General features: G+C 36.2%; 1 protein-coding gene across 15 annotated transcripts in view; it reads left to right on the top strand.

Annotated features, from left to right (window-relative positions):
- The window catches only part of LOC129359565 (neurexin-1a), a 245,119-nt gene that overhangs the window by 77,698 nt on the left and 148,995 nt on the right, over nt 1-18,426 (top strand). For 11 of the 15 annotated variants that reach the window (XM_055029224.1, XM_055029228.1, XM_055029225.1 and 8 more), the window contains 4 exons: nt 3,733-4,034; nt 6,134-6,157; nt 7,238-7,399; nt 14,246-14,687. In XM_055029224.1, coding sequence (XP_054885199.1) covers nt 3,733-4,034; nt 6,134-6,157; nt 7,238-7,399; nt 14,246-14,687 — 930 coding nt within the window. The remainder of the gene's footprint in view (nt 1-3,732; nt 4,035-6,133; nt 6,158-7,237; nt 7,400-14,245; nt 14,688-18,426) is intronic. The other 4 variants (XM_055029238.1, XM_055029237.1, XM_055029231.1 and 1 more) reach the window with 1 other exon arrangement.

The raw sequence follows: 18,426 nt of genomic DNA, 5'->3' as shown, positions 1-18,426 counted from the left end.
AGAGATCTTACTTCATAACATAACCCCCTTTGCACACATATTCAACTTCTTTCAACATTTTGCTTGAAATCTATTGATATTTGCTTCAAAAATTCAAAGAACTTCATAAAAAAGTGTGTGTTCACACTGGAAGGAAAATGCATACATGATAACTATTTATTCATTAGGTGACTTTGGAACATATTCAACTTTATTGGATTTATATTAGGCATGCTACAGGAAATGGAATTGAACACACATTACCTCCACACTTTCCACATATTTATTGACATTATTAGAACACAATACAATTTTTGCTTTCACTTCACAGTTGTTAAGTACTTTGTGTTTCTCTCTGACATAAAATCCCAATCACATAGGCTGAAGTTTGGGGTGAAAAAAAAGTTAAAGGCACAGTCCATTTTAGGATATGTTCTGCTTAGAGTTGCTGAATGTTAATGTGAAGAACTTGGCATTCAGAATAGAGTGGAAAGATGCAGAGGAACGGAGTGTGACAAGTTTCTACCTGTCTATTCATGGCCTCTCCCCCAGAGCTCCACTTTCACTCTGTCTTATTCTGTCCTCTGCTTTTGAAATAAAGAAAACGTATTAAAAAAGCTAGCTTTTACCCATGTTTTCATTCAGTTTCACAACTCAAGGGCAAAAAGGTGCGAGCAGCTTGCTATAGTTTTAATGACTGTAAACTGTGGGACAACCCAGGGAGACAAGTGGGACACACCTGGAAGCTCAGGGGACCATGGTGACAAAATATTGCTCCTCTTCAATAACAAGTAGTTTTTTTTTTTTGAGGGGGAATTTTTGAAGAAATAACACATCCTGACATACTGTCTCCTAAATTATAACACTACAGATCACTGTGTGTTCTGTTTCCATATCTAAAAAAGATAAATTATATGTCTATCTGTATTGTCATGATCTTTAACTTGAAGCTCACTAAACAAGTGCTCGATGCAGAAGGTATCTACTGTGCTGTTTGCTGAAAATAGTTTTCTCATGTCTTCAAAAGGTGAACGTTTGAAACCGGGTCGTGGTTATGTAAATTCAAGATTCAATACTGAATCCTGAATGTTGTTTTTGTCTGTGAAAAAAACCCCCAACATAAACTTAACCTGGGAAGTCAGAAATGTGTTCTCTAGAAGACTGTACTCAAGCAATGTGTAAAGGAATGTTGATGAAAAGCATATAATTGCGTAAACAGATTAGATTTAGAGAAACTGCATTCCAAATGATTTTATTTTACCCTTTTATGACAAAATGTCCAGGTATGGCCTACATTGTATTAAATCCTGCTGTTTTATTTGTAAACCTTTCACCCTTTCATCTCTAGAGCCCCTTGGCACAAGTGCTGTTGTCCCCAATACATGAGACTCATGGCTCAACTGGCAATTGCATTATTTTTTATTTTGAGATCTTGCCACTACCAAAAAAGACATTCTCATAAAAGTAGTTATTGAAGATTAGCAATATTTTCACTTTGCTATTGAATTATGTTTTAAAAATGGCTTTATGTTTGGTTTTATTTGATCTAGAGAAGGAGAGAATGTTATAAGAAGCCAGCAGCATGCATATGAGCTGTTTGCTGTTCAAGGCTAACAGGAATGGCAGCCAGAATCTGACACTTGACTTGGCTGAAAGCTTCATGGTGAAATGCTTCCAAAGGCCTTGAGGCTTCTTGAGTCTGCCACAGACATTTTTAAGAAAATGATCTAATATGACCTTAATATAGTTTTGTTCTGTTGGCAAAACAGAATTTGTCATAGAGTTTGCATGAGTTATACAAAAAAAAAATAAATAAATAAAAAATGGGGACACAATAACTAGCACATAAGTGCATTTCCGTACAATTGTCATTTACAATATTGTTCTATTTAAACAATCTGTGAAATATGCTGATTAATCCTGAAACATTTCCTCTTAGCTAAACCCCAAATGTTTTAATATCTAATTTTACATTTCTTGAAAACACAGGTCCCTGTCTGGTGGTTAAGGGAATTCCCTGTGATTTGCAGTTATTGGGGTTGTGTGTTGCGAGATAGGAATGACCTCAAACTATTGGCTCTATTTGTTATGTGCTCACTGTGATATGTGGGTTTTGTGAGGAGGGTAGAGTTCTCTCATTTTCACTTATAGGGGTCTCAGACACTGAGGGAATGACCAAAGAGTGTTCAGATCCAGTCAGCTTCAATTACAGCCCCTTGTAGTTTTCCCAGAGGTGCACTATAGCTCCTTTAAGGGGAAATCAATGAGGTGACAAATTGTTGTGGACAGCAACCCCTTTTATTTCTTACATTGTTGCATCCATGCCTGGGTGCCCCTCTAAGCATGTACGCACGAGTTTGCGTGTGTGTGTGTCAGTGTTTGGTGGGTGTGCATACATAAATGAACAACCCCATCTATGATAATTGAATGCTTTGGTCCATTTGTGTTTTGGTGGTTTTACTTTCTGCTTGTGACTTTAATGGCTTGTTATTTGTCTAAACTTGTTTTTAAATGCTCTCTAATGGCTGCTTGCACGCATCGCCCACTGACGCTCGTTGCCTCTGTTTTGTTTATACAAAGCAGTGTTGATGTTTTCTCAGGGCTATTTTTGTCACATTCTTGTTAAATGCCATCATGACTGATGGCTGATGAGTGCTGATTTGTTTGAGTTTACTGAGAAACATATATTGCCAACTTAGGCAGTGTTTTATAGGTTTCTATTGAAAAGGTTTGTTATAGCAGATTTAGCTGAGTTTATTCTGCTATTAGCTTTTTGTCAAATATAAACATTGACTTGCACTATAAAATATTCATACCATATAAATAGTTTTACATTTTGTCACATTGTAGTTACAAACCACAATACCTTTTCATGGGATTTTTTTAATGTTTTTGTTCTGACAGAAGAACACAAAGCAGTCTATACAGTAGATGTAAAGTGTAAGGGAAATGATGCATGATTATACCAAAAACTTAGACATGTGGCATGCCTTTAAGTGTGTCCCCTTTTAGTTGAATATGCTTAAATAAAATCCAGTTCATTAACTTCCTTTAGAAGTCACGTGGACAATTGTTGAAGACACAGCAAATTGTTAGGAGGTACAACTCTCCAGTTTAGTTTTTTCCCCAAATTAACTTAAAAAGAGGTTATATACAATGGTCATATATTTGTATGTGTGTAGTTTTGAAAAATCACTTTTTGCATTTATATTTATTTTTATTTAGAAGTTTATAATTTTTAAAAATATTTTTTCTTCCTGTGTTTCATTTGAGAAAAATAATGATTGTAATTACATCCTGTACTTTGTAGACGTGTTTTTCAGCCACTCCTGTTGCCAAACTCTTATTCTACACAACTGCTGTTATGTAAACAATCCAGATGTGATATATTTTCTAATGGTGGTTTTCAGAATAAGTCAGGATGTTTTGAAAAAAGAAAATAATCTCTTCATTCATTAATTTGATCAGAGGGCAGTGATTTTATGTGTCGATTTATCTCAAGCTTCTTACAGGTTAATTATGATGACAAATCCCTGCTGCATGATACAACATTGGGAATACATCAGCTTTGCTGTATTGAAAAAAGCTGTGCTGAAATTAAAGATAGCTCACTAAAATGATAATCTGTTCTGTTTTACATGTTTCTCAACAACTTTTTGAGGCATTCTGTCCTTTTTAGGCAGCTTCTCAATAGGCACCAATAAGAGGCCACAACATTGATGAAACACATTTCTCTTTCTCTTGTCTCCCCAGGAAAAGAAGAGTATGTTGCAACCTTCAAAGGATCCGAGTTCTTCTGCTACGACTTGTCCTTGAACCCGATTCAAAGCAGCAGTGATGAAATCACGTTGTCATTCAAAACCCTACAGAGGAACGGACTAATGCTGCACACGGGCAAATCTGCCGATTACGTCAACCTGGCGCTGAAAAATGGGGCTGTGTCACTCGTCATTAATTTGGGGTCTGGAGCCTTTGAAGCTCTTGTGGAGCCAGTCAATGGAAAATTTAATGACAATGATTGGCATGATGTCAAAGTTACAAGGAATCTACGTCAGGTAACAGTACAAATGGTGATGAAGAGATTAACTAAATTAACAAATGCACTGACATCATTGCCATCACAAAAGACATTTTTTTCTCAAAACAATTGGGTTGCTTAATTTAATTATGGTGTTTTATGGTGGAGACCTTAACAGCACCACAAGAGAGCAGGGACATCTAGTTTTGAATCAAGACTGCAATTCCTTTATGGTTACGTCTCTTTAAAGTTTATAACAGGGCATTTGCTGACATTGAATAAAGTACTCCAAGCAACAACCGAGTGTTAGATAGTTCATTGTACAGTTAATTTTGGTGGATCTTGAACAATCCCTTTCAATCTATTCTCCCACTCAACAAAATGGCTAGTGACCTAAAGGTTTGTTACAATTCCCCAGTTTCTTTCTGCTTTGAGAAATGACCCAGTAGCCTTCAGATTCTGGGCATCAACACACTGTCAGTCTGTTGGACCCCTTACCAACTTAGAGACAAAAGTTAAGTTGAGAAACTCATCCACCCTTTTTCTTTTTGTGTCATAGCTAAGTATGTCCATACGGATTTGGTTTTAAAAAATGCTACTTGTACAATGCTCTAATGTCTAATTATTTATCTGAGAGATACTACTTGGAGCATTCAGGAGGGATTTGGGATATGATCTCAATGAGAATTAGTCAATTTCATAGGTGTCTAGAGAGGACGAAGAACAACTAGGTAAACATTTTCAACACTAATCCTTTGCTGCAACCCTATAAACCCTATGTTTTCATTTCATAATTGGTTGTCAGTAGGCTTTGTTGACCAAGTATTTCCCCCCCTTCTACTCATATTTAAAATTCTAGTCTTATGAATGAGTAGGTATTGCCAAGGTACAACAGGGTATTTTCATTTCAACTAAGGATTCTTGTGTAATGTGTTTTTGATTTAAAAATAGAATAGAAATTAGTCTGCTTCTCAAGAGAAAGGGCTCATAATGTACATTTGAATAATGAGACCAAGCAGCCTGACAAAACGCAGGAAAAAATATTACAAAGATACCGCCATATAGAAAAATTCAAGTAATTCCCTTTGTTTATATATGAGCATATTTACTGGATTATTTGGACATACCCTGTGTAATCACCATAATACAAGTCAAATCTTTTACACTGTTTGAGATTTTATCAATCAGAGCTTATTGTTAAACTATTCAGCTACTGGTAAAACAGAACTCTCTATTTTTTTTTTTCAAGTTACCAATTACTGGATAAACACCAGGGGAAAAATATCTCTAGATTTGTTCCTGCTCCCTTGCTGTGGAATGATTATCTTCACCTCAGCATTCAAAAAGCTTATTTTGCAGATTCAGCACTCTGGTTATTGGCAAATATCTGCCGTTTTCCTACTTGAACATTCACTGCATTCAGATTTGAAAGGAAAACCGAGCATAGTGAGTGCATGCTGTACGGGGGATCAGAATAGCCATCCTCCTCATTTCTTGTCAGGTCTTTTCTTTGTCTCATTGCAGTAAAGTGATCCTAAAGTTCATCAGTAAGACCAAATGAAAGGTAACGTATTGACTGAGTGCCAGACAGTCTGATGCGCTGGATTGGAAGATTACTGAAGACTGAACAACAACAACATTAAAATGGAAATAAATAATAAAGAAAAACAATAAGGTTTTCATAAATATTTTGAACATGGAAGCACTTAAAGAGGGTCAATTGATGTGCTTTAGGCATTCTTTTTTTTATAAACCATAAGATATCTTTAAATCACAACCTCAGGCTTTTTTCTGCAATTTAGTTATTTGAGCACGCACAGAAAATGGTGCAACTATATCAAGACGATCTCAGGGAGTCACTGCTTCAGTTATGGCTCCTCTTGGGGAGCATTCTTCCTGTTTTTCTTGGTCAGCTTTTTTCTTGTTACACTTATTTTGCCCTTTTTTTTCTCTATGTCACTAACATGCTTTGGAAACAAACTAACATCATTCATGGAATGTGCCATTCTACTAACCAGTATGGGTTTTTGTCGTTTACCGATGTACTAACAGTATTGACCATCATATATTATTTGAGTAACAGTCGTTATTCTGTTCACAGTTTTTAATTTCCTTTCTCCCCCCTTTTCCACAAAGCACTCAGGCATTGGACACGCTATGGTAAACAAACTACATTGTTCGGTAGATATCATTCTAATTGTTTCTTAGTTTGGGTTTGCCGTGTGTTTCTTTTCTTTCTTTTTTTTTTACTGTAGACGTCATTTACAAAATAAGGGAAATTGCGGTTGGTACTCTTCTGCTTACTTTTCAAATCCTTTTATTTATATTCTTCGGTTCATTCATTGGTTTTCACTCTGTTTATTCCACCTGTTTTCTGTCCACTTCTGTTTCACCCGCTCTTTTTTTTAGGAGCATCATTTTCGAGCTATTTGCAACAAGCTGTGGTTAATAATGAGGACGCCCTCCTGTCTGGCTGGACTGATGCTCTGTGGCTCAGCCAGTTGTATCCCCATCCACTTTGCATGTCATCTTCTTCAACTTACATGTTGGAAATGTCAAACTGCACATTTGCCAACATGAATGTAACACTTGAGCTGTGTTTGTCATTTCTTCTCTGGTCCTTTATGATTTCATTTTGTGATTTGGCAGTGCTCATAAACTTTTTCCACAAGCTTTTGCATGTAAGTGACACTGTGGCAAGCATAAAAGATTATGATTCAGTATCCAAATAATGAATTTGGGAATCATTTCTTTTTGGTTACTTGTAAGCAAAAAGAAAAGACAAATACATGCATGTTTTTAATGCCCCAACCTTTTTCCAACTCTAAAAAGGTGATTGCATGTAGTCCCTTTCTAACATAGTAGCACGTTATGATCTAATTTATATAAGTACTAAATGTACTAATGTACTAAGATACCAGTTGAACTAATCTAGATAGCACTTTACTAACACCATTTTTGTGTCTGCTAAAGTATTTTTCAGTTGCATTAAACTCAATACTAACACTGTAGTATGGGTAGTTTACTAACCGTATAACCAAAACAGTTTTGGTTCCAACTAATCAAACTGGACAAAATAATAAGAAAACAAGAAAAAACTGCATTTAAACAGACATGAAAATGGGTTTGGGAATATAAACATGGGAAATATGTGATTGACAAACGAAAGAAAGGGAATAACAATGCATAATTTAGGCTGCCTCCCTATAGCGTGTCCTTTCCCTGTGCTTTGTTACGTAGGTAACCATATCGGTAGACGGGATTCTGACCACTACAGGATACACACAGGAAGACTATACCATGCTAGGCTCAGACGACTTTTTCTATGTTGGAGGAAGCCCGAGTACAGCAGACCTTCCCGGATCTCCAGTTAGCAACAACTTCATGGGTTGCCTCAAGGAGGTAAACACCGCTTCTCTGTGAACTCCTAAGATTGGTGGGTGTATAGGATGTACAGCTGGCTTCACCTCAGGACACCAGAACCGGCTCTTCACACCCACACACTGACCCTGCCTCTTTCTGAACACTCTCTTTTAGTTGGCATCTCCTTCTCTCTATAGTTTGATGCAAACTTTTTATCATAAATTTTTTGCCGGTTCTGTTTCTTTTGTGCACATTCATTGTTTAAAACACAAAAGGCACCAACTTAGAGACGTGCACTGAGCTCTGTCTTAAAGTGGAATTCAGCACCGTTCTCCAGAGACTCTGTCAGGTGCACATCAAAGAGAAACAGTGATCCAGAGATCAGGGAGTTGAATTTTCATGAGCAGTTGGGCAGCTCTTACCCCCACACCTCTATTTGGATATGAGCTCAGAACAACCAACTGAGACTCTATCTTCACTCAGATTTGTTCTATCCAAGTTATATTTGGTGTCAATTGAAATTTGCCTTCCAAGTGCTAGAAATTTAACACAAATACTGCAAATATAAACAACACTTTATTACCAAACACTTCACACCTTGCATTTAACAGGTTGAACCCAATTTTACATTGAGATTTTACAGCCTTATTTTATGGTCAAGATTCTACTCACAGATTTTGCTCTGCTTTGACATGGTAGCTTCAAGCAGTTGTTACAGATATGTTAGCTACCTATTCATGATGCAACTCTTTTGTGCTACTGAATTAGCCTGAGTGATGTTTAAGAACTCTGTTTAAAATGCTTTGAGTTGTGTTACGTGCTACGCAATAACCTGCTGGAAGTAGCAATCAGAAGATGAGTTCATTGTGTTCATAATACTCAAATAATATTAAAGCACTGAAAATGTCCAAGAATGAAACCCATGTCATTACTTCAACCTGAAATATTGATAAAAGGCTAAATAGGTCTTCGCTTTAAAGCTGGTATATGTGACTTTTATTTTTTTTTAATGTTTTTTACATATTTGTTGAAATTCTATAATATGAGACAGACAATTTGTCTCATTTTTGAGACAAACTACTTCAAGATTGAGTTCTTCCACCTCCTCCCATTGCTACCATTGCTGTTTAAAGAAATACACAATCAGTAAGAGGCAGCAGCAAGGCTGCCATCCTCAGGTATGCTATGCTAAATCTCCTAATAGCGGAGAAACATTGTCAAAACCTCTATCTGGAGCTCTTTTTTTTTCTTGTATATGCTCTCACAACATAATTATCAGTTTAACAAATTCATAAAACATGTATATTTTTCTTAAAGTTAATAACCCCAGCATGTTCATGCCAAATTTACAACCAATAATATGAATTTTACAGCTGAAATCTTTCATCGAACCTAGTCTGGGCTACTGTTGCTGTAGTGCATTTGCTTCAAGATTTAACATTTGCTTTCAGAGATTCTGAATGCTTTGGTTTTTAACAAGTTGATATCTTAATTACAGTTCTCTGTCAAAACAGTATTCCCATTCTTCTTTGACCTGTGACATCAGCAAACTATTTTAATGAGCAAAAGTTCTGCTAACTGGATTTTTTTCTGTTTTTAAGTCATCCTTTATAAATGTGAAAGTGAGTTTTGCATTAAAATCTACCTGTAGCTGTGAACTATTAACTACTTTTGCATGTTGTCTCAACCAGATCTATTGCCTGAATGCATTGATTTTGCATCCAATTTGTTATTTGTGCTAACAATTAATTGAACAAATACATCTTTTAAAGAGGCTGGCTAATGTATTTTCTTTCAGACTATGTGTTCTCAGCCGTGTAATCTGGCACATAACCCTCAGGATATTTTACTCTTTGTCACTTATTCTTTATCTTTTGCTCTACCAAAAAAGGCCTTTGCACTGTGTGCAATTTATCTTCCAGAGATGAAGTGAAAAGTAAAGAATAGGTCTTTACCAGGTGACTCAAAAGGTGTAATCTTCACTGTATACTCTACCTACGTTTGCTTCTTTCAGGTTAATACTTTTTGATCTGGTGTATTTTCCTCAACAACAACTGAATCTTTTGATGGCATTATTATGTAATGCAAAATTGTCAGTTAAGTAATTTCTTAATTTCAAAAGTCACATTTTCTTGATTATTTTTCTTATCCTGTCATCTTTTATGCCTTAACCCTAAACTATCAGTGTCAATAATGTCTAAGAGAGATCTGAGGTCAGTTGGTTTAGCCGACTAAATTACACACCAGTCATGTGCAAGTCATTAGAAATCTTGTTGTTACTCAGGGTTTCCTAGTTGTCTGTATGTCTATTAGGATGTGTTGACAAGACTGGCCTCATCTTGAGCGTGGTCATTGTAAAAAAAAAAAAAAAAACATAGAAAATTGCTCACAGTTTTTTACTTGTAGCACACAACTATGAATGAGAAAAAGGGTTGACCATATTTTTCTTTTCGCATCGGTGATTCAATTTTGTCTTTTAAATCTGTGCATTTTATCATAATCATTACAACTGAATAAGACTGCAGCACATCAGCCAGTTGATAAATTGACAAGCATTTTGAAGACATATACAAAAATAAATTGCACTGAGTAGCTAGAACAGGCAAACCTGTCCAATTGCTTGTTGACACAAAAACCAAATAAGCCAATTACAGGGCAGTAGCTCAGTGCATTTATTTATCTAGCTATGGTGAGGGCAACTGAATGAAGTTTGAACTGAACATTAAAATACGAAAGAAATGTGTTAAGTGCCTTTGAACATGATGTGGTTGTTGATGCCTGACAAGCACGTCTGGGTATTTCAGAAAATGGACAGGGATATTTGCATTCAGCGATTTCAAAGAAGAGAAAATAGGTTGAGGTTGTGTGTGAGGTTGTGATAAAGATGAACTCTTGCCAGAGGAGAAAGGGCTAACTGGTTCAAAATGCTAAAATGGAAATAGAAGCTCAAATAACCATTACCTACAGGTAAAGGTATACAGACCTCCATCCATGAGACACAAGACGACAAACTCTGAAGCAGAGGGCTACACTGGCAAGTCTATGAATCCATGCCATGTGCAGTTAGGGCCATTTTGAAGGTGAAAAGGGATCCAGTCTGGTACAAAATGTGACTTATAAAGGAATCTGATGAGCATAAATGAAACAGTAAATTAAGAATGGTATATGTCCAGGGGATTGTGACCATTTACTAGTCAGTAACTCAAATCATGAAGACAATAAAATTAAATACAGTTAACAATATACTCAATAGCATACAGAAAAACAAGACATTGCTTCTTTGGGATATGCATCATGTTAGTGTGAAAAAAAATAACATATTCTGAAATAGATGCATAAAAGAAAGCAGAATTTATTTAAAAAAGCATACAACTTATAAAATGCACAATCTTAACAGCAGAGCAGCATCTCAACAGCTTGTGGCAGAAAAGTGTGAAGCAGTCTGGAGATTTTGCTTTCGATGTTCAGTTTGTAGAGTTTGCCAGAATGTCAAGTCCTTTTCCTACATCTCTAGAAGAGATCCTGGAAACAGAATTATGTCTCAGGTTCCCTCACTTTTCATTGTTTGCCACATGAAATAAAGACACTATCAACTCTGCGCAATATTGAGGATGGTGAGGAGGAGTGAGGTTTGGGTTTTCCCAGAAAAGCAGTCTCGATCTCAGTGAAGTTTTTTAATGAGGTTATCTAAGATCTGTTCACAGCAACTTCAAAGTTTGCAATCAAATATGTCAGGCAAGTTCTAGTTGAAGGTGGCATCTTTAGTATAATTTGACAGAACAATTAATGCAAAATAATCTGCTGGTTTGTCCTTTGTCAGAAAATGCATTGTTATAAGTTAACTTGTGTTTCATAGTGCCAGAGTCATAAAGTGAGAGAGGAAATGAGAGCCCATTACAGGGTGTATAAAATGATTAGTGGATTAGCAGCTATTAGAAAGGACTCACTGTGCTCATTTCTAATTTTGAAGTACCTGAATCTCCCACCCAGCTGTATCTGTAGCTCCTTTATTCATGAGGCAATGAAGCAACTAATCTGGCTTTCAAACTCATATGCCTTCTGCATCTTCTATACGGTAAAAGTTTGAGAACTAGAGAGGGTTGTTATTTATAATGACTGTGCTGCTTTAAAGCAACCATGTTCCTAAAAAATGTCACATTACAAAAAGAAATAAAAATGAAGTTTATAAAGCAATACATTAACTTTTTTCTTCAATTAGATCAAACAATTAACCTATTTATCTGGAATACCTACAAAATAGTATTCAAATATTTCATGAAACCATAATGCAGCTTGTAGGTAATTGACTGTTACATTTCTTACATTTTACTACACTGGTAAGCTTCATCTCAGCTGTTACTGTGGAATTACACAGGTGCCCCATCACAGGTCAGCCTCTGAGTATGTTGTAATGGCATACGAGATGCAGTTTACCAGCATGTGCGCTACTCCCAGATTGATGGTGTGTCCCCATGGGGCTTTGTTGCAGTGTTTGTGTGCAGATTCTAGCCTGAGCTGCGATGCCTTCCCTGTTGGTTCTGATGGCAAAACAAACGGTGGTGTAGTAATAGCTCAGTTGTCACAACTGTGGTTTGATGACAAATTAGTGCAGCACTACTCGTGCAGAGCAAAGCATAGCTCTGACCTAAGCTTCTTTAACTTTGAAAGATGCCCTTTGTCTCAACTATAAAAAATTTATTTGGGTTTATTGGCTTTATCCATTCCAACTTTGTCTCAGGGACTCCAGTCTAGCTGGCTGTCATATTTTTCTTGATCCCTTTACTTCTTTCTACATTCTTTCTTTAGACATGATATTCTGGTAAGAGGACCTTTCTATTTCTATTTACTTTTCTTCAAACATTAATAATTTCCATTTACGTCAAGAACAAACTGAGATGTTCAAAATAAGAAATAAGGGTACACATGTAGGAATAAAGATATTACATTATCAATTTACTAGTTTTCATGCAGTTCAGCACTTCACAACAGTGAGTCTCTTAGCTTCTCTGTAAATCCAAGCATGATCTTAAATAATTCTGATCCACAGCTTCAAACTACATTTTCCTTAAATGTTAAGCAGAGTATATATGAGATAGTGCTAAACATCTCCCAGTATGCCACTGTAATCCCATTGCAAGTGTCCCCAATTTCATGTGAAGCATTTCCATACCAAGAAATACCATAACAAGGCTATTTTTCTTTCTTTAAAGTGACGTTTATTTGATTTGACCCAAATATAGATGCAACAATACAACTTATCTTTGAGCTTGTAGTTCATATCTTTTGCAAAAAAAAAGAATGTTTGTTTTTTCTCCTTCTTCATTTTCATTAGTTTTGTTTCCTCCACAATAAATTTCTACTCTTCCGAATGTTTGATTTGCAAACCGATTGACACACATTTAAGCTTGTGTGTCTATTTCTTTGAGGTGAAAAGGGGAAGAGCACATTGATGTTTTAATTAATCATTTTGACATTTGTCTAAATGTTAATTAGTTTCCCATATGGAAATTACTCATAAGTACACAGATTCCTGCAATGGCAGCTGCATAATTGCAGCAGACATGAAAATTGGATAATTACGAGGTTGTGGCTGTGTTTTATTTTATTTATTTATTTCAAGACTGTTGCCAATTACATTAATCTGCCACTGAGTGTGTAACTAAGCACACTGTGGTTACCTACTTAGTTCACAGTACAATGTTCTGATCAATAGCAGTGGTTATTTTATTCAGAAACATTCACTGACATTTACAAAAGAATTCCATGACATTTAACCTCACATTCTAAATTTGTTTAAAAAATTAAATAAACTTTCATAAGCCATTGTAATTGCTAATACATGAAATGTCTTGCAGATGTACTCACAACCACAAAACTTCTTATTTTACATTTTGTTACATTACAGCCACAATTGCCAATGTATTTTATCGAGGTTTAATGATTTAGCCTTGTAAAGTATTGCATAATTACAACACCCAAAATTGTTACAATGTGTTTAAAATCGCATTTACAAGTGACATAATCAATATGTACACCTCAGTTTAAAATGACCCCAATAACATTAAATAGGTTAAAGCTGGCATTAAAAATGAATGATATTGAATTCCTACCCTCTTTCTGAAACAGCTAGAGCTCACAATTTTATTCTATTTTTTCATACAAAAGTACTTCATGACACATGTCCCACTGATGCTAAACCTGGTCTGGGTCATATTGTCTCAGAGCTTTACCTGAAACAAATACTGTATAAAGTTTGTAGAATTAAAATCTGTAAAGATCTTCACCTAATCAATTTTCTAAATTGAGTGCAAGATACTGAGTGCTGCAGAGTGGATGAGTAAGCTCATGCACTCGTTTTTTGAAAGGCATATCCATCATCTGCCCACTTTTTTTATAATTACAGCTCCAACCAGGGCTTTAATCACCATTTTACACAAGACCTGTGAACAAGACTGTAGTTTAGATTTATCCCTTTCCTCTCAATTCTCACATGCACTCTAAAGATATTTTACCTAAATTTACCCTCTAAACCATTATCAATGATCTTCACTTGTTTTTCCGGTAGTGAAAATCAAAAGAGATGCATTGCTTTTTTCCCTTCCTTTCCAGTCAGCATACTCTGTGCACTTGTTGTGAAGTAATAGAAAGTCTAGAGAAGTGTGAGGAATTTGGTTCTATGTAGGTGAAGCTCCTTAGCTATAGATACAGTTTGACAAACTTGACTAATTTTGGGGGCAAATATCACATGTCATCTGGGATTAAAAACCACATGGATAACTGCTGATTAGTTGTTGCATAATGTTGCATTTTGCAAGGCTGTATGTACTGCATATCTTTATGACTGTGAAAAATAAATTTATTTTATTCTCTCCTTCTCCTCTTCAGGTTGTTTATAAAAACAACGATGTGAGGCTCGAGTTGTCTAGGCTGGCTAAACAGGGTGACCCCAAGATGAAAATCCATGGCACTGTGGCCTTTAAATGTGAGAATGTAGCCACTCTGGACCCCATCACCTTTGAGACACCTGAGTCATATATTATTCTCAACAAATGGAACGCCAAAAAGACGGGGTCCATCTCCTTTGACTTCCGCACCACCGAACCCAACGGCCTTCTACTTTTCAGTCATGGCAAGCCCAAACAGCAACCAAAGGACTCCAAGGCACCCCAAACTCTTAAAGTGGACTTCTTTGCCATTGAGATGCTGGACGGCCATCTGTACTTGCTTTTAGATATGGGCTCTGGAACCACGAAGACCAAAGCAGTGAATAAAAAAGTCAATGATGGTGAATGGTACCATGTGGACTTCCAGCGAGATGGAAGATCAGGTAATTTTCAAGACCTTTAAAGAATGTATAGTCTGTATGTAAAAAAATTGCAAATTAGACAAACAATATTAGTGGGGAAAACTTGCAAACTATTCAATATTACTAAAATTATGCAAAATTTAACTTCTAAACTTAAAAATGTAGAAGGCTCTAAGTGATGTATTCCTTTGTGAAATAATTTTCTGTGAATCTTAGTATATTTAAAAGTATTGGGACTTAGTTTAATTATATCAGACTAAAATTATAAAAACTGAAAAAGTGTATTGTGTCTGAAATATATTTTGAGTTGCTTTTGAGTTCATTTTAAACTTTGAGCAAAAGCTCAGCTGTACACTTTTTGATATTTTTTTTAACCTGGTACAAAGCTTTGTATTTCTTTTAGCAAAAAATAAAAATATGGATCATTCATTGTCTTAAGTTTCCAGTTAAAGCTTATTGCATTCTTTTCAATATTTCTGAAATGCAGTTTTGATATCAGTAATTCAACTTCAATCAATCAATCCTGGGATCCCAGACACGTGTTTAAAGCAGAATAACTATTTGCCCAACATGTCCTCTAAGACTGAGGCTACCCCGCTCTAATCTATTTTGAGTTGCTTATTGAAGCAGCAATTTGTTAGTGTGAGCTTAAAGCCAGGGTCTAGCAATGTCATGCTGCAAATTAGATATGCCCTTTGACCATGTTTTCTACTTCATCTCAAGAGGTGGAAATTAGATTAAACTGTTTCATTATCCCCCAAAGCAATATTTGGTTTCAGTTATGAATTGAGCTTTCAAACACAGTCAAAATCATGATCATCTTTTATTTAAAATTAATATAGTATATGTGTTAGTCAAATTAAGTATTTAGATTTTTCTTAAAATCAAATATATATTGACCTCCAATTTTTTGCATGTTATAAAAATAGTCACAAAGTGTTTTTTTTTATTATTTTTTTTTTTTTATTTTAGAGAAAATGGAAAACTGACTTTGCTGAAAACATAAATTTCCAACATTTAGTTACGGTAGACCAAACTATAAGAAACAATGTCTTGCTAAATTAGATTGTGTTCATTATCTGTCTAGTACCCTCCTATCATCCACCCCCACATACTTACTCACATTCACTTACACTAACACATCCACACACAACCTCGAGCCCTCGTCAAGTTCCCTTTACTCACCGCTCTCTGTCTACTCTGCCTAAGTTTCCATGGAAACAGGAGGTGGTCTCTCCCAGGACTAAGACGGTTGCTGCACAGTGCTGAGCTGTACACTAATGACATTTCAGAGTAACTGTTGTTCTTCTCTTCAAGTCTGGTAGCAAAGTGTTCATGCCATAGAGTGTAAAGGGGACAGAAAAAAATACTTTATGCAATAGAGCCATCAATCCAAAGCATACAAACCTAATGGCTAAATAAGGTACAAATATCATACAGTTTTACATCAGATTAAAACTGCCCACAGACTCCAGGCTGTCCAAGACTGTGTTAAAGTAGGACAGAAGACCTCATTTCAATATAAAGGCGAGCATGAGCCTACTGTGATATCACCACATACTTCTTCCCCTTATGCTTTTTTAAAAAAAATTATCATAGTGCTGCCATCAGAGGTATTACATTTGCTCTGAGAATACCAGAGCAAATGCAATTTGGAGATGTATGCACAGCTAGAAGCTCTTCTCCACTGGGAGCTCATTCAAATTGAGAATGATCTCTTCCCAATTTGATTTATTGGTTTCTTCCAATGGGAATCAAACAGGCAAATAGATGTCTGCTTTTTTCCATAAATTCTTAATTTTAAGTGCAACAAATGTTTCTTGTTGCAGCCAGATCAGTGGTGGAAACCTAATCTGCTTAGTAGCCATGAACAAAAGTGTGACAACTTGGAGTACTGCCAACTTGATGTGGCCACGATTAGGTAGTAGCTTTGCCATGATCTTCTTCAAATTTTCTGATGACCAACATGTCAAGAGGCCATGGAGCATTAGATTCAAAATCAAGAACCTTCCTAAATCCAGAAATGCCGTCACAACAAAAACAACACAAGAATTCTGTAGCATAAGAATAACATAACACCCACTCCTTCAGACAGAAAGCCCTATCCAAGCCGGTATATAAAATATTTGCCATCTTTTGAGAGTTGCATGTAAAAGTGAATAAATTCCCTGTCCTTCTCTTGTTCTTAAGGGCTAGCCATCCTTCACACTGCAGTGTCCTTGTCATGTACTTTTTAATATTTGACTGAAGATAGATAATTTTAAATCTTAAGAAAATAATTTATTATTATTGTTATTTAAGTCTCTTGAAAGCACAATGCACAAAGCTTTTCATCTATGTACTGTGTTTTATCAATACACACTACCTGAAACAAGTATTCACACCTTGGTCCTTTATTAGCAACATTTCCAGCAACTATGACTTTTCCAAATAATGATCTCTTCCCAAACTGGCTTCTTCGAATGGGAACCAAACTGGCAAATTGACGTCTGCTTTTAAAAGTCATACTCTAACCTTATTGCATTAGTGATGCTACAAGACACGGTGCTTTTAAGTAAGGGTTTCTTGGCTGGAAGTACTTGAGGTTTCTCACTGGGGACATCACATAGAGATTCAGCTGAGGACACACAGACACACCACTGCTTCAAACTGAAACATGCCCACAAAGAGTAAAGGAACAGGTACAGAGCAAGCAGAAATGTAGAGAACACTTTCTTCATCCTCACAGCCACCTTACTGGCTTCTTTTCCCTCTGAGAATCCAATCACATCGGGGAGACTTGACTGTACCACCCTAACTGGATTGCAGTAATCCCCTGTCTAACATGTTTTGGGGATGTGTGAGTGGGGTTACAGGATCTCATGCCAAGTTCAGCCAGTCTGCTGATGCAGAAGGTATGAGAGAGATATAAGCTGTCTTTTGGACCCCTGTGATACGGTTAGGTAATAAAGTGCTCCTTGCAGGCAGGTGAGAGTGAAATAGAGATGGAGAGAGAGAAATAGAAATGTGTCCTTAATATAATCAAGTGCAACCAATTGCCTTAACTCACCTAATCAGTAATCAGAGAAACTGGTCAGAGAACTTTGGAGGATGAATTTTGCTCAATACAGAAGAATTCTGAAAGAAAAACTGAAGACATGAAACTGGCGCAGAAGTTTATTTTCCAACAGGATAATAGCCTTGTTATCCTTTAACGAGGGCAACAGAAAATTGTTAAGTTCCATAGTTTACAAAGTCAGTCTCCAGCAGTGTCCTACATGTTTCAGATTCAGATATTGTCCTGATTGAACACGGTTAAAAAACATGAGTGATTCTTGAGCAGAGACAGGTGACAGGCTTAGACTGTAATTTTGACATTGGAATCAGCTTTGTTGAAGTAACGTTACATCTTAGTTCAGTAGGGCAGCATGCCTGGATGAGTGGAACTGGACATACCTAGTTTAGATCTAAGCATATTCATATCTTAAAATTGTCCAGTTAAAGTCCTGAACTAAGTGCACAGCTACTTTTGCAGCCATATAATTTCTGTGTTTGTCATTAAGTCACCATATAAATCACTTATTACTCTTTTTCGTCCATTAATAGATTTGCTCAAATAAATTGTTCCCATATACCCATTTCAGCCACTAATATCACAAACACTTCCTGTCCTTCAGTCTTTATATATGTGTTGCGCTTCCCATAGTTCTTGCCAGTCACTGGCTCATGTGTCCATAGGATTCTGGTGTGGCTTCAGGCATAACATAGTTTGACTATGTTC

Source organism: Poeciliopsis prolifica, unplaced genomic scaffold, assembly GCF_027474105.1.
Source record: "Poeciliopsis prolifica strain line A6 unplaced genomic scaffold, Auburn_PproV2 SCAFFOLD005, whole genome shotgun sequence".
Lineage (NCBI taxonomy): Eukaryota > Metazoa > Chordata > Actinopteri > Cyprinodontiformes > Poeciliidae > Poeciliopsis > Poeciliopsis prolifica.
Note: the sequence above shows the minus strand (reverse complement) of the source record. Positions and strands in the feature narration are given on the sequence as shown.